At 38.4% G+C, this 15,535-nt stretch overlaps 1 protein-coding gene across 1 annotated transcript in view; it reads right to left on the bottom strand.

Moving 5' to 3' along the window:
• STAT4 (signal transducer and activator of transcription 4) overlaps positions 1–15,535 on the bottom strand; it is a 42,076-nt gene that overhangs the window by 9,472 nt on the left and 17,069 nt on the right. The window contains exons 4-16 of the mRNA XM_027637339.1: positions 14,278–14,376; positions 13,400–13,492; positions 11,453–11,531; positions 9,809–9,894; positions 9,108–9,259; positions 7,793–7,951; positions 7,602–7,694; positions 6,701–6,760; positions 5,865–5,882; positions 5,691–5,784; positions 4,749–4,793; positions 1,446–1,529; positions 1,097–1,195 (exon numbers count right to left, since the gene is read on the bottom strand). Coding sequence (XP_027493140.1) covers positions 1,097–1,195; positions 1,446–1,529; positions 4,749–4,793; positions 5,691–5,784; positions 5,865–5,882; positions 6,701–6,760; positions 7,602–7,694; positions 7,793–7,951; positions 9,108–9,259; positions 9,809–9,894; positions 11,453–11,531; positions 13,400–13,492; positions 14,278–14,376 — 1,161 coding nt within the window. The remainder of the gene's footprint in view (positions 1–1,096; positions 1,196–1,445; positions 1,530–4,748; positions 4,794–5,690; positions 5,785–5,864; positions 5,883–6,700; positions 6,761–7,601; positions 7,695–7,792; positions 7,952–9,107; positions 9,260–9,808; positions 9,895–11,452; positions 11,532–13,399; positions 13,493–14,277; positions 14,377–15,535) is intronic.

Consider the following 15,535-nt stretch of genomic DNA (forward strand, 5'->3'; position numbering starts at 1 on the left):
CTGTCTGTGTGGGAAACATCGAGGCAAATATGTGAGGGCTCTCCCACCCGCAGCCTTCCAGCAAAATCCACTCAGGTGCCTGAGCAGAGCTGTAGGGCGAGAGTCCTTGTGTGCATCTTCGATGATAAAATACCTTGCTGTGCTTCTGGTAGTGTCATGTGTAAGGACAATGAAAATATTCTTAAGTCCTGTCAAAAGATCTAGATGTTCTCACTATATTTTAATGTTTGGTACACGGAAACCTTCAACTGTTACATACTGATATAGAGAGATGTTATTGAATCATCTGGCTTATCTTAGTTTTTCATTTGGTTTCTGGACTGTGCGCTTAATGAACACACTGAAGACTGTGCAAAAACTCTCTGCAATATCAGAGAGTGATAATGCAGTCCAGCCTGCCATCATTCTCAGGCCCTCTCCATGGTAAACTGTCTGACCCTTTCCCTCCTCCAAACATCTGTGTGAGTGCCACTAATCCCTGACTGAAAGCCTCAGAGCTATTGACAGCAGTATTCTACAATCTGCAAGTACAGTGACTGAATCTAAAATATATGCTGAGACAGATGGAGACTGAGAAAGAAAGAATGATTCTGCTTTTGCTCAGGGTTACAGCCACTAGAAGTTGCTACTTAACATTTATAATCTTCTCCACAGAAATAACAAACCCTATAAAATGCATGAGGGAAAGCAGCACTTCAGTACATTACGGACCCACCCTTATGCTTACTTTGATGGTTTTGAATTGTACTAGTAGAATTATTTTTAACAGGTCTGGTTTTGATCATCTGCACCCAAAAGAGATAAATTCAAACTTAGAGAAGTTGTGGAGAAGGGCTGTCACCTTTCCTTAGTTTAAGAACTACTACTTTAGCGTACAAAAAGGAAAGCTAAGGGTGCGTTTGGCTTTATATCTAAGCGGGGAAAAAAAGATAAAGAGAACAGCATTAAAGTGTCAGGTTGATAACAGTGTATGTGAAGAAAATAAGGCCAGTTTAAGAGGAAAATATATATTTTTTTTTATAATTAATGTATTTAGTAACCAAATAATACAACTGTGAAAAGGCAGAAAGTCAGTACTTAAATACTGAAGACCTACCTGAGGATCATTGGTTGACAGATTGTACCAAATAATAGAAGCCCATGCGTTGGGCAGTTGGCTGACATTGGAAATCATCACCACAGGCAAAGAGCTGGTCTGGGGGATAGAATGAATGCAGTATGTAAATGATGCTGAGAAAAGTGTTAATGCTGTGTTGTGCTTTGATTTTTTTTTAGCCCCCTCTTCCTTCCCAAAGCTTACACATCTTTTCCAGCCTGTGGTTACTGCTGGAGATAGATCTAGAACAGACAGACCTGTGCTATGGCCCAGCGTGGTTGTTCTTCTACAATAATAATAATAAAATGCCTTTTATTCTTGCCGCAGAAAATCTGTCTAGAATACTCACTTCCAAATTTATAGTCAATCCGTACAGGCAGACCTGTGTTTCAAAGCTGATGGAGTGCAGTTCCTCGGTCACCATGTGAGGGCCCTGAGGGAGTAAGGAGGTTATAGAACCATGAGTACACAGTTGGCATTTAACACTGTTTTAGTGATCCAATTGCTGAGATTACCCTTGGAAAGAAAACACATATCAAAGATATCAGCAGAACAGGAAAAGAAGGAAGTGAAGGAAATAATTGTTTTGTTTAACTCTGACATTAAATTAGGCCAGAAGTCTGAGGGTTTTTTTTCTAATGATTCTAAAAAAAACCCCCTTAATATTGTTAAAGCAATACCTTTACACTTTTAACTTTTTCTAAAATGGTGTTTTTAACCACAGATTTACACACGAAAAGTTAAAAGATAATTTTGTGTGTCTGACAGAGATTGTCTCCAGCTTTCCTTTTCCTAAAGTTTCTTTACTGATTGACAATTCTACTTGAAACAGAGATATTAAACTTCAAGGAGAAACAAACTGGAAACAAAACAAAAAACCACATCTTTAATGACAAGTAGGCCTTCATTCGAGAACACAGGTTTCTTGTGTGTACTTCGATGATACTGGTTGAAGGAGTAGAGGTCTAAATCATTAATCCTAAGTAAATCTGGTATTAAAAACCCAAGCCTTCCTTGGACAGGAAAAAAAAATCTGTGTCTTTGTTGATTAAAGTTTGTAGTACAGGCATTTGTTTTGATTACAAACTGGCATAGCTCTGTAAAGATGCAAATCTCTGCCCCTTAGGAAACATCTTTTGAAATACATTTCCATCCCCAGAACTCAAAGTATAAAAATATTTTTGTCCTTTTCCTCTTTTCTTTGTTGTTTTTCTTTCTCTTCCCATCACATGTTTGTTTTGTCAGAGTTTTCTTTAAAAAAAAAAAAAGAAATAAGAAATTGCAAATCAAAATGCTTCCATTTACTGAAATACTCTGCTTTCAGTCAATGTAAAATAGAACTATTCCTTGGCAGAGTGCCTCGTGGCCTTATCTTTCCTATGGAGCATCTCCTCCAGGACATGTGCAGGCCACTGCAAGAAAAGATACTGAATAAATGAGGGATTGAGACCACAGGAGATCCTTAGGCATCTGAATAATGAATCTGCCTTGTAGAGGGAAAATCCAGCTTAGAGCTGAAGGCTTTTACATGGAACACTCATCCATCAAATGAGCTCAGATGTTTTAATACAGGTAGAATCAATCCAGCTCAACCTGTATTGCTGACACAAAGTCGAAAAGGGTTGGTGAAACTCCACTTCTTCCCCTACACCTCCCCCCGACCCTATTACAATTTTGCAGAAACTTAAAGTTTTCTCCTGGAAAAATCATCTCTGCAAAAAGGTAAATCTACATGAAAGGACAAATCTAAATTAGAGAACTTACACTTTTAAAAAAAATTTTTAATGAGGTAAGTTATATACACTTCTGGTGTACTCATTCCTATAACAAACCAAGTCTTAAAATTGTTATAGTTGCTGTTAGTAAAAAAAACCCAACCCTTGTTCATGTACAGGCCAACCATGTTCATGTAATAATCACTCCACAGACTGACTTGACAAAGGAGAAGCTCTGTTTGGGGAAATCAACAGTGAACCAGGTCATAGCTCAGCTGTCCTAATTCTCCACAGCCCTATGCTTCATATAGTTTTAAAGGCACAATGTGTTGAGGTGAGAGGAAAATGCTACCAAAAGTAGAGCACCAACATTTTTTAACCTACATTTTTGCCTTTGCTTGTCTTGATGCAAATGACTTTGTAAATTGCAAAGTAATTGGGAGGCAAACCTTGAGTTTCAGTCTTGCTAATCTGGTTGTGAGTTCTCCGTTCGGAAACACTGAGTGAAACGGGCACAAGTATCTTCTGCTTTAGGTTTTGGTGAAATTCTCCATGCTGGTCACACCTTTGCTTTGTACTTAAAGACTGATTTAAGTAACTGTTCTGCTTGTATAACTACAGCTATTTAGGCTGTGATATGAGTGAGGTTTTTTTTTTTCTTAACAACTTGACCAACAGTTATGCTGATGTGGAAATGCATTACACCAGTGAAGGTTATTTAGCTTTATAGCCAGCATTCATAGAAGCATCTGATGACTTTAATTGCCTTGGGAGACAGTAATTGTTCCGGTAGCATTGGCAGAGACTGACTCATTGGCTGCAAGCTTCTGACTCTTGCTTCAGTCACAGATATATCTGCAGATATTTGCTGTTAAATAGCCGTGCCAAATTTACAGTGATGGTCCATGGCCACTCTAGAGTTTGTGCGTATTCCTGCCTTTCCTCACCCTGCCTACTGCCTCCAGTGGCTCGATGAGGACATCCTGCCTTCTCCCCTGCCAAAAATGCAGAAGGTGAGTGGATGAAGGCAGTAACTTTCTTGCCTGAGATTCTGCCTTTGTCTATGACACCTGGGGCACTCAGGGGAATCACGTTTGTAAGAAGCCAGAGCTGAAAAGAAGGACGTAGGATAGAGCTGTGAAGGTGGTGAGGAAGGGGAAGGGGTGAGAAGCTGGGCAGGGGAAGAAGCAGAGGGTGGTAGTCTCCACGTGAGGGATGCTGGAGAGTAGCACAGGCATGGAAGGAGGGCTCTGTGCTACAGGTGGATGCAGGGGCACGGTGTCCTGGGCTAGGCTTAGTGCTGAGGTTAATATTTGTGGCTTCCGTTCTCCACGAGGCAAGGATGTAAGGATTTTAAGCTACTCTGCTAGTGAACAAGCACTTGTGATACCTTTTGTTAGGGCTGACGTGCTATATACGGTGTCACCACGAGAGGGGAACCTACAACCGGATTGGGACGAGTGCTTGTAAACTAAGCATGCTTTTGGTCCTGGCTGAGGCAAGCAAACTCCTTTGATGCAAAAATAATTACACCTTTACTTTAGCTGTGAACTTGGCCAACGGATCGTCTATTTAAAGAACCATTCCCTATAGGAAAAATTATTTCAACAAAAAGCTTTAAAAGTTTGGGATTCTTTTTCAAAATGTAAATGACCAAAAAGGTGACCTTAGAGAGGAATGCATACATTTGGATTATTACTTATTACCTTGTATTGTAACTTTTTAAATATACAGATTTAAGGCATATAATGAAAATTTCTATGAGTTGTTCTGAACCGTTCTCATTGTACTTATACTAGCATATAATAATTGGGTCCTGTATTTACTGTAAGAATAGAATATATTTCAAAATCTAACAACTCTTTGATTTTAATAAAATCATATCTGAAATACTTGTGAGAGTAGTCAAAACCAACATGTAAAATAAATGCACAAACCTCATTTCCTTTGCTTCCAGCACTTGTTTTCATTTCTTTGGGTTGCTGTATAAAACAAAATAATATTTATGTGTCAGAGAAATTATAGACAGAAGTACATATAAAGAAAATAATTTGTAACCAGGATGCTCTTAGTGTAATAAGATAATGAAGGCTCTGACATATACTGTAATGAGGGCTCTGACACTACATCTCAAAAATTCTATTCAGTGAGGAATCTTAGGATATTTTTCAAGATTTTTTTACAGAAACTAAGTTAATGTAACAAAGCATTAATTAAGGTGCTTGCGAAGTGTATAATACAAAAAAGCACTAAAGACCATCCATCTCAATCTCTTTTTGCAAAACTACTCTGAGGCACTGTGGTTAAGCCCCAGAAACATCATAGGTGAGGGAGTCTAGTCAAAAAGTAGGACTCCCTGGGCTGTTAGAGAAGTTACAGAAGCAGTACTGTAGTCTCTCAAAAGACAGTCATAACAGGCATTAATTTCCACTAGATCTAAAGCATTCGATTCCATTTCCCCTAGACAATGGTGGTGTGGTTTGGGTTTCTTGTTTGTTTGTTTTGTGTGTTGGGTTTTTTGATTTGGGTTTGTTTTTGGGTTTAGCTTTTGTTGTTGTTGGTTTGGTTTTGGTGTTTTGGTTTGTTTTTTTTTTTAACCAAACTCAATTTCTGAGAAGCTGTGTAATTCAGCATGATTAGTCTTTCCCTTCTCTGGTGTTAACTAGGATTTGCTTTGTCATTTCTGTGAAAATATCTTGTTTTATCGAATGGATGAAGTATGGAATGGTATAAAGAGGTTCTAGGAGTAAACTTTCTGTGTAAACAGAAAGAAAATGAGTGTAGGCTTGACAGTAACACAGTTCTCCCTCCATAGTTTCCAAAGAATCTTTTATTTCTTTACCAGAAATATACAACAGGAAAAGAGCAGTCAAACTTACCAAATGTCGAAATTCTACAGACAAGCTTCCATTTGCAGATTCATCCATGTTCATTGCTTTTACGTGTGTTCCACACAGAACAAATCTACGATTGCTGTGGAGGACATTACACTTCTGTATTCAAATACTGCCATATGGGAAAAATTTAAGAAATATGATATTTTATTGTCTTACCTTACAGTTGAAACGTTCCTAAAATAGAAGAGGGGCAAGGGGGGAGGAAAGAGATTGTGAATCAGTAAATGTGTAAGCCATAACTTATGCTGAGAAACATATCTTGATTGATTGGTAGATTTTTGCCTTGTCATGGTTAGTTTGTATTACCAGTACAACTTCAATTTTTAAACTGAAGAACTGATATTCATACTGTTCAGTTAGACTTTTGAATCTATACATTTTATGTTGCTATTTATTGTTGGACACTACACGGCTTTTGAGAGAAACAGTCCTGGCTTCTCTCTTGCTCCTTCCTCACTGGGAGTGTTTTCCTTCTTTCGTGTGCAGTCAAGGTGTTTTTTAAGGGCTTGCAGAAGCACAACAGGCAGAAGAAGGGAGTAGCTGGTACCTGTGCCTGGGGATGGTGGGTGGTGAAGGCTTGGAAATAAGTAGTGTTTCAAAGCTAACTATCCCATAAATGCAATACAGTTTGATTTTAAGTTGTTGTGTGATGCTGCTGTATCAGACTGATGAACTTTATCTAAATCTTGAGACAAATCTTAAATGGACTCCTTGCCTCTTAATTTGAAAATATCAATTAGACTTGGCAGCTTTTTTAAAAAAAAAAGAAATCTTCCTCATTAAAAAAAAAAAAAAGAAAAAGAAAAAAGAAAAAGTGTTACTCTGATCTTTTAACTGTTTGGGTTTTTTTTGCTTTGTTTTGGTTTGGGGTTTTTTGTTGTTTTGTTTTTTTTTCTTTTCCTTTTTAAAGCAACATTTAAATCAGATAAGGTAGCCATTGAAAAAAAACTGTTGTCTCTCTAGAGAGAGAGAATGTCTTAAAAGTTTCTTACTTGTCAATAGTTGCTTTCACTCTGATCTGGTAGTTCAGCTCTGGCAATTTAATTAGCAACCTTCAAAACAGAAAATGCAAAATTGAATATTAACAGAATGAATTTCTCACCAGAAAACATTAGAGACTGGTAGCTCCAGACTAGAGTATCAGAAATTATTATAACCTGAAAACAGATAAGGCATCTAGGATTAGAACACAGTTGACAGGGCTAAATACTCAGAAAGAGGAGCTGGGCTGTTCCAGTGGCAAGTGTTCTACTTTCCCTGCAAGTGTGTGGGAAATTTAGTATGTATTTGAGGGAATGGCTGGAGAGACACCAAAGAAGCAATAATTAATTAAGTGGTGGATTTGTATGATCTCTGACTGCACCACAGATGTACTTTCCTCCATGTACCCTTTTTCACACCCTCCCCTCCCCCCAGTTTCCACACATGGTTTTTGCTGTGAAATGGAAATGAGATGAGAGTCCCTCTCGAATCTTTGCTTTTTCACAAAGTCAGGCAAGGAGCTAGTGGGAGAGAAATAACTTGTCATTGATTCATCAGAGCCCCCCAGAATGGAGTAGATTTTCTTTCCTCTGTACAGAAGTGGCTCTGAGTATTCTGATGTCAGCTTGTATGATATGGATCATTATTTACTCAGTTTGTAAAGTTATTTAAACAAGAATTCAATACATACAGAACCCCAAAGGTGCTGACTTTTGGCCACAATCTGCCTTTCTTCCCCACCCTGTTTTATTCTTTATTGTCATTTGTTCTGCGTGACAATGTTCCCTGTTCCAGAAAACCTCCCTAGAGTTAAAAGGATCCCTAACACAAGTTGGGCTGCTTTGCTTTCTAGATTCTCCTAGGATAAAATGCTGTACACAAATGAGTTTATATCAGATTTTCTTTACTTACCTTAATTTAACAGTGAACTGTATTAATGTTTTAAGAACCATTGGCCTCTGGGGATGTGTTGGCATGCAGGGCTGCCTTTCAACCACAAATGAACTGTGTGGAAAAAAAGTGAAACAAATAGATTTTTAGGAATATGTACAAACAAAGTGCTGTTTTAGGAGGTGGGGAAATGGGGCTGGAATCTTACGCACTTCCGGAAAAGATTGTAGAGCAGAAAGTTGACTTTTTCCAGCAGCTGAGGTCTTTGCACAGGAATAGGGTCCCCATCGTAAGTCAGTCTGGTCAACAGTTCATCCAGTTTTTCTAGTTGCCTTCTAACTTGAAAGAGACTCTCTGCCAACAGCGTAAAACTACAGCAAGACAAAGAATTAATTTGCAATCTTTCATATAAACCATTTCTTAGAACATAAGAACTAGTGAAGTTCTTGCTTGGGGAACTCAGAATCAGTATTGATTAGTGCTTTCTAGCTTTACCCAACTCACATTCATTCATCTTTCATTTACAGGAGTATATCAATACATCTGGCATATTACCTACTTTATTTTCAAATATAAATATTTTTGCAACAACAGAACACTGTCTGTGACAATTTGGGAGAAATATATATGAGGTCCTGATGTTTTACATGCAGGTCACTTTTGCCAGTATTAATTATTTCCTATAGCTCAGTAGTTTTGCAAAATGTATTCTTTGAAAGGATAATATTTATATAAAATGAGTAAGTTACCAAGACTGAAGAAGTGTAAAAACAGGAAGGAAAAATAAATCCAAATACCCTGCTAACGTTTCAGTAGGGTATGTGTGTATAAAATCATGTTTTTAAGCTATTTTTATCATCTTCATTGGGAAAAAAATACTTAATTTAAAAAACCCAAATGCAATCAAAACACACATACACACACACAAAGGCAAAAAAATATTTTTTCTTCAAACCTTAAAAAGGTTTTCCTTCCTTTTTACTTCTTAATTTTTACTTCGCCTTTTCATAAGAGAAGTTTGATGGGAGAGAAATGACCAGGATGGTGACATTCTCTGGCTATTTTCTTTTTATTTGCAATCACTTTAGTGCTATAGCCTCACAGACTTCTGCCATTCAATTCCTGCACAGTTTGAAGTCTGGAGGGGTGAGGTATCTAGTGAGTCAAAGCATAAGGTCTCTACCCAACTCCTGCCTAGACAAAACTTCCACTGTCCTCAATGACAAGCTCGGTCAGCACCATTCTTACTCAAGCAAAACTCCCAAGAGAGTATATATCATATATCTGGAACAACTCCCAAACCCAAAAATGAGTGGCTGCCACAAGGCAGGCTCAGCAGTTCACTACAGTGTTATTAATTCTGAACAGCAAATGTTGTCCACCAGATCAAATTGTATGTTTAGTTATTTCCTTGCTTAGCTGCTGATAAATTTGCTGCTGTTGCAGCTGATCTGAGAGACTGATCATTTCAAGTGCAGCAGACTTCCTGTGGTTTTCAGTGGAAAGACAAGTTCAAGGCAGGTTTACCAGTTCTGGAGCTGATCGAGCCCACCGTGGAGAGGACCCCCAATGCAGGCAATCTGCTGCCGTCTCTTCCAGTCTAGCAGCTCTTCAGTCAGCAGGTTGCTCATAAGCATATCGATTTCATGAATCACACGCCCTATTTTACTGAGTACTTCCTGCAAGATAGGAAAGGTGTCACAAACTGACCACAGGCAACTGCCACAAGTTTCAGCAATTATCATAAAGTGCTGATTACATTTTTTTCAATTATTTTGAAAGTAACCATACTTTCTTCCTACTGCTTCAGTGACAGGATTCATCACCTGTTGTACTTGGAATTAATCCTGAATCTCTACGAACTCTTCTTCAGTAAAACTTGTATTTGGGGGGGGGAAGGGAGGTGAGAGGGAAGATTGTTGCATTGGTATTTTGTTTGCTTGCTTTAACCATAAAAAAACCCCATGGACTCAAACAAATTGCCTCACTTATGAAGTGTGCAGAATCATATCCTTGTTGTTGAGCTGTTGTTTAATTGCCAATTTCTTCACTGTTAGTCAAAATCACCCATATTCACCCAAACATTTTGTGGATTTTTAACTCCTGTGTAATTTGCCTGTTCTTCTGAGATGAGACTTTAAAAAGGCACACATACACATTTGAGTACTTGGTGTGGGAATAAGGGGAGAAAGCAGATGAACCACAAATGACAAAACATTGTCACTAACCTTTCTCTTGTAGTCTAAAGTATTGAGCATTGCCTGCAACACCAACATTTCCTGTTTAATGTGGGTGCTGTTTTTGTCATTCTGCTCTGCAGAGGATGAAAAAAACCCAGTATAAATATGTGCATGGGTGCGTGTGCATGTTTATAAGGGGAGGACAGGAAAAAAGCATGACCAGACTGCAGCACAAACTAGTGAAAAAATACACTGCATCAGTAGATTATGTAACTGCATATTTCATTTGAAAGGACTAACTTTAGAACAAGTTTAACTCAAGGTTTTATGGCTTCAGTCTTTACATGTGTATGTGGAACAGGAAAAGGCAGAAAAAACACAGGTGAGACCTAGAAATCTCTACATTTCTCATTCATGTGCATACTCATGTTTATTATGTACATCTGGCTTGGATCACAGTGATTGATCTGTACACACAAATATGCTCGTGGTGTCAGCAGTGAGGTTAAAGCTCTTTGAACTCAGTGTGAATTAGGATGTCTGGCAGAGAGAATGGAGGTTAGGCATTTGAAAGAGAGATAAAGTGTTCATTGCCGTGGGGATTTCAGCAGCCAGGACTACTGCTCACTGGGGATTTCCCCCTCTCTCTAGCTTGTGTCCTCTGGATCATAGTCTAGTTTTAAGCATCCCCAAGCTTACCCCATGCTCTTTCATATGCAGCTCTTCCCCAACCTCACCTTTCCCCACCTTTTGCTATTCTTGCATCTTTCAAGCTACATTCAAAGAAGAAATTGGTGCCAACTGTGTCTCTGCTAAGCTCTGGATTGATGTCTTCCCTCTTTTTCAGTTAGAGGCAGACAAGTAACTGATGGTCAGCTCAGCCACAGTGATTGCTCACACACATTGTAAGCTGGCTGTGCTGGTGTGACACAGTGAAATTTGAAGCCCTGAAAGTAATTTTTTGTAAGCAGGTTTGATATTGCAAGGCGGACAGGCTTCAATCATTGGTGTGGCCAATAGTTATGAGTGGCCTGATGACTAACAACTCATTAAACCATGACAACTTGATCTCTTCTGGTTGCTAGACCATATACGGCCTTAAACATATAGGATTGATGTGTTTAAGAACTCATACGTTTCAAGCCCAGCATATTTGCGTGTTAAAATATCTGAGCAGACACAAGCAGACCCCAGTTTCTTTTCTGAAAGAGATCATGCAAGGATTGTTGCCATGTGCACATCTCAACCATCACAGGCTGCTCAAACATGCAGTCAGAGTGCTTACCAGCTGCTTAGCACCACTGTGGTCAAAAGAGAACAGAAAGCCAAGTTAGAGGCTAAAAAGATCAATTTTGCACAACTCTGCTTTGGGAAGAAATTCTTACCAAGGAAGGGCCGTGTTATAACTGAGGAAGTTGAAAAATAGATTCTTTAAATTGAGAAATTTATTACTTTTCATGCCCTTATGCAGTTTATCTATAGAAATAGATACTTGCTTGACAAGTTCCTCTTTACCCTCTTAACCCCAAAAGTCATAATAATTCCAAGACTATAACTTTATGCAAACTGAAGATCCATTTTTTGTGTTTAGGTATACTATTTGGGTAACACACAAAACCCCCTGATGTTGGAGTCTAGCCACAGAATCAGCCATTTCCCAGAGGATCTAAAGATGATTGTAAAGACTCTTACCTAAGCTTTGTATTGTTTTATACCTGAAGTCAAATTCCTCTTGCAAGTCTTCCAAGTATTTCACATCTTGGTCAGTCATCTTTCCCGGGGAAAAGAAACGAGCAAATGTGTAATGTAGTAGTTTTACTTTGCCACCATTTGAAAATCCCTGAACAGTTCTGGAAACTCTGGTTTACTATCTAGTAAACTTTAAAAAAGATGATCAAATTATAGATGCACATTTATAACTAGATTCATTTTGTTTGTTTAGAAAGTCAAGTATTATCCTCTCTCCTGCAGCAAAGGTAGTTGATACAGTTTACTCCTTCTTGTTCACTAGTTCAAAGACATACTGGAAAGTAGGAATGATTATGTTTAGCCTGAGATTAACTGAAATTATTATACCAATAATGTTACTCTCTTCTTGAAATTTTAAAGCAAGGCAAATGGATAATTTTGAATTGATTTAAATGGAAATTGCAAGGGGGTGTGCAAAGCCAAAAAAGGTGGAGTCAGAGACGGGAGCAGAGCTCACAGGATTTATTGACAGAATTACTTAAGAATTTGGGTGAAGAAATGAAACATTTTTGCTGCTTTGGCATTTCTCAAGAGTTCTTTTTAAAAGGTATTTTCTAGTAACCAATCAATGATAATTCAAAAAAGGACATAAAAAGAAGGAAAATAAAAATGTGGAAATCATCTGTTTTACTTTGAAGGTCTATTTCTGTGTGTTTATAGGAAGCCTTGATTTTGCCAACAACTCATAAGCAATCCTTTTTAGTTCCCTGAGATGTGCATGTTAAGTGTCTGTGAAAATATAAAAACTTGCTTGCTAAATTAGGACACACAAAATTAGCCATTTTGGCTTACTCTTTATTTTGGAGACTAAAGTTTTAAATTATATGTGTAAGGTATGAAATCACATATAAAAGGAGCTGGCTAATTTCTGTGTTCAACTTAATTACCTACTAAAAAACCCCTGGTATCTAGAATATGTTCTCATTTTCACTGGTCTCTCAGGGGTGGCTGCACTTCCCCACATGGGCAGAAGGAGCAGCATGATAGGCTGCTGCTTTGTCTGCTTTCAGTCTGCAATTCTTATCTCACAAATTTATACTTAGATAGAGATCTAGTATTACATTCTTCTAAAATTAGCTTTATCCTTTTAAGGGTTTGATCACTCTAACACTTCCCCGAGAAAGGATACACTGATGAGAGAATGATGCTAAGACCTCTTTCCGGTATACCAGAAGTGTTGCTCTTGAATGACACATGGATGGGCATTTTGAATATAATTTCTACATTGGGACTGCTGCAAAGCTGAAAGTGGGGCTGGGGGGTAGCAAAAAAGCCACAGGTAATCTGAGTCCTTATCCTGCCTTGAACTGGGCAGACAGGTATTTTCTGGCTGAGCTTTCAAGGCCTCTGTGGGACACAGCTACAGGTTTGACTCAGCCCAGCTCTGCCCTGCAATGGTATGAGAAACTCCTGGAGGATGGTTACCATCAGCTCCCAATGTTCTTCTCCCCTCACATCTCCAAACCACGTAATTATGTCACGTAGCCTTCGGCTTTATAAAGGTCTTGGTATGTGACTCAGAGGTCATGAAGGTTAGCTACTGCTGACCCAGCTAAAGGCAGTGAAGTTGCAGAAACACATTTAATGAACCTCATGTCTTTTCAGAGACAGTAGGTATGTTCTTACTGCACTCAGTGGTCTGCCTGCAACTCGCATAGAGGTGAGTGTGATGGCTTAAAAATGCGTAGCTCTCACACTGAACCCAGAGGAGCTGTTAACACCTGAGGTGTGTCCTGGGAGGTTAGCCTGGGCAGATGTCCTTGAAACAATGGAAGATGGTTAGTGCATCTTGTTGGCAGAAGTCTTTGTGCTACCCAGCTTAAAGATAGTTCAGGTACGTCTGTATGAAAATCATGTCTGCAGAGACAGCAAACAGACAAGAAAAGCTACCTGAGCGCTGTTCTTGATGGCTGACACTTTGTGTTCTACGTTTCTTTGACGTTCTGAAACCACAGAGTTCTGTAGAGACTTTTCCAGCGGCCCCTGTAACACATTGAACAGATAACTGGTGGATGAGTAATAATAATGAACGATAGTAACTGTATTGCAAGTCCTAGCACAGAGAGGGAATTCAGAAGCCAGTGTTCAACCAGCAGGAGACTGGTGTAAACACACAGATCTGTTTAGTTCCACAGATTTGAAAGACATGAAGCTTTAACTTTGAAATTCAGAAGGTGAAAGGGTATGGGTATAGTGCAGACATTAAACATCTAGTAAATTAAAGAAACTGAAACACAGATTATTAGATTTCTGAAAAAGACCCATGTCACAAGACTCCTATAGGAATATGTATTACATCCACAGGTAATTAAAGAACTCATTTCGCTTGAAAATTCTCTTTGGGTTTTAAATACACAACAATTTCCCAAAAATAAGTTTTAAAGTTTTGGGTTTTTTTCTTCAAACAACGTAAAAATCATCAGTGCCTTTGCAACATATTGGATGGAATGTCTTTTGCATTCCATAATTAATATGAATTAATGCATTGCATAATTTAAAATATACACATCTGTTTTGCAAAGAATAATCTCTTTAAAAGCTTTCCCACAGATTAAAGTCTTTGAAGATTAGCTGTGACATAGAAGTCCCTTACAGCAATGTTTGCAGCAGTAGGGCCACTAATGAAGTTCAAACATGAGTTTAAAGGGCAACATTTGGCAACCCATAGTGCACACAAATCACTCCAGTGGAATGAGAGGGCAGGATCTGGTTTTGAAAGCATGTGAGCAGATTAACATGGAGCAGATTAATGAAATGTAATTCATTACCTGTACAGGCATGCTAGCTGCAGCCAATATTCTCCTTTCTTCTCTTAAGCAGTTTGAGATGATCACTGCTATATGCATGGGATTACCATGATATTTGCCCTGCAAGGACAAGTAAATACAACTTTAAAAAATTCAGAATTCAGAGTGTCCCTCTGGAAATCACAAGCAATGTGCTTCAGTGTCTGTGAGCTACAGCCTGGTGCAGGTGGAAAAGACTCCCCTACTGGTTTCGGCCTTTGATAGTGCTGGTTCAGCCTTGCAGTGCAGCATCAGTCAGTGCCAACATAATAAAATATGCTTAGTGACGTTCTACAAAGATTATAAAGATACAATTCTGAGATGTATATCATTTGGAGATCAAATTGCTCTACTGCTACCACAGCTGTTTTGAAAGGGCTTTCTTGTCAGCCTATTCTGTGCATGATTTTATCACATCTTCGATTTTCTGTAGGATGTTGCTGTTAGCATGTAGCACTTCTCCCAACAAAAGTTGGTAAGCATATCAATATGGTAATGATGCAAGCAGAAAGGCTTCCTCAGCATAAAGTAGAAGGCTTAAATTGTAATGTCTATAAACAATTTTTCTCTTCCAAAAAATAATGTGCCTAAGATGAAGAAATAAGCAAATCTTGTCCCAAGCCAAAGAACTAAAAAATGTCTATATTTTTACACCACCAAGATGTAAAGGAGGACTGGGCAGAATTTGAACTAATATTGGTTTATGCTGTTTTTATCAAATTGGAATGATTGAGGACTCTCAAACAGCTTCTTTCATCGTGATGTATTCACCACTATCTGTCATCACAGATATCACTGTGTGATCACTGTCTCAGTATCCTTCATGGCTTTCATCCAGTATCATTAATTCAGATTCTCTTCATTCAGTGCTCATACAGTTTTTGGCCATTCATTAGAATTAATCCACTTAATTTTCCTGTGCAGTTTCTAGAACTGAATTCTACAACTTCTATTTTCCCCTCTTTATGATTAGTCTTTATTCTCATGATACTTTTCTGCCATGGAGAGCTTCTTTTATTCTAGCTTTCTCTGAATGTGATACAGTAAGTTTATACATACTTAAACTGATGCTGTATCTTCCTTTGATATCTCATGCCAGTATTAGAAATAAGGGTGTGAAAGCATCTGATAGAAATGTGAACACACTGCTTCTGTATGCCAACAGCTACCATGGCAGTGAACATTTAATTCTAATGCTTTTTACTAAACATTTCCTGTGTGTTTTTGCATGAAATCTATG

This window comes from Corapipo altera, unplaced genomic scaffold, assembly GCF_003945725.1.
Source record: "Corapipo altera isolate COAL_440 unplaced genomic scaffold, ASM394572v1 45, whole genome shotgun sequence".
Classification (NCBI taxonomy): domain Eukaryota; kingdom Metazoa; phylum Chordata; class Aves; order Passeriformes; family Pipridae; genus Corapipo; species Corapipo altera.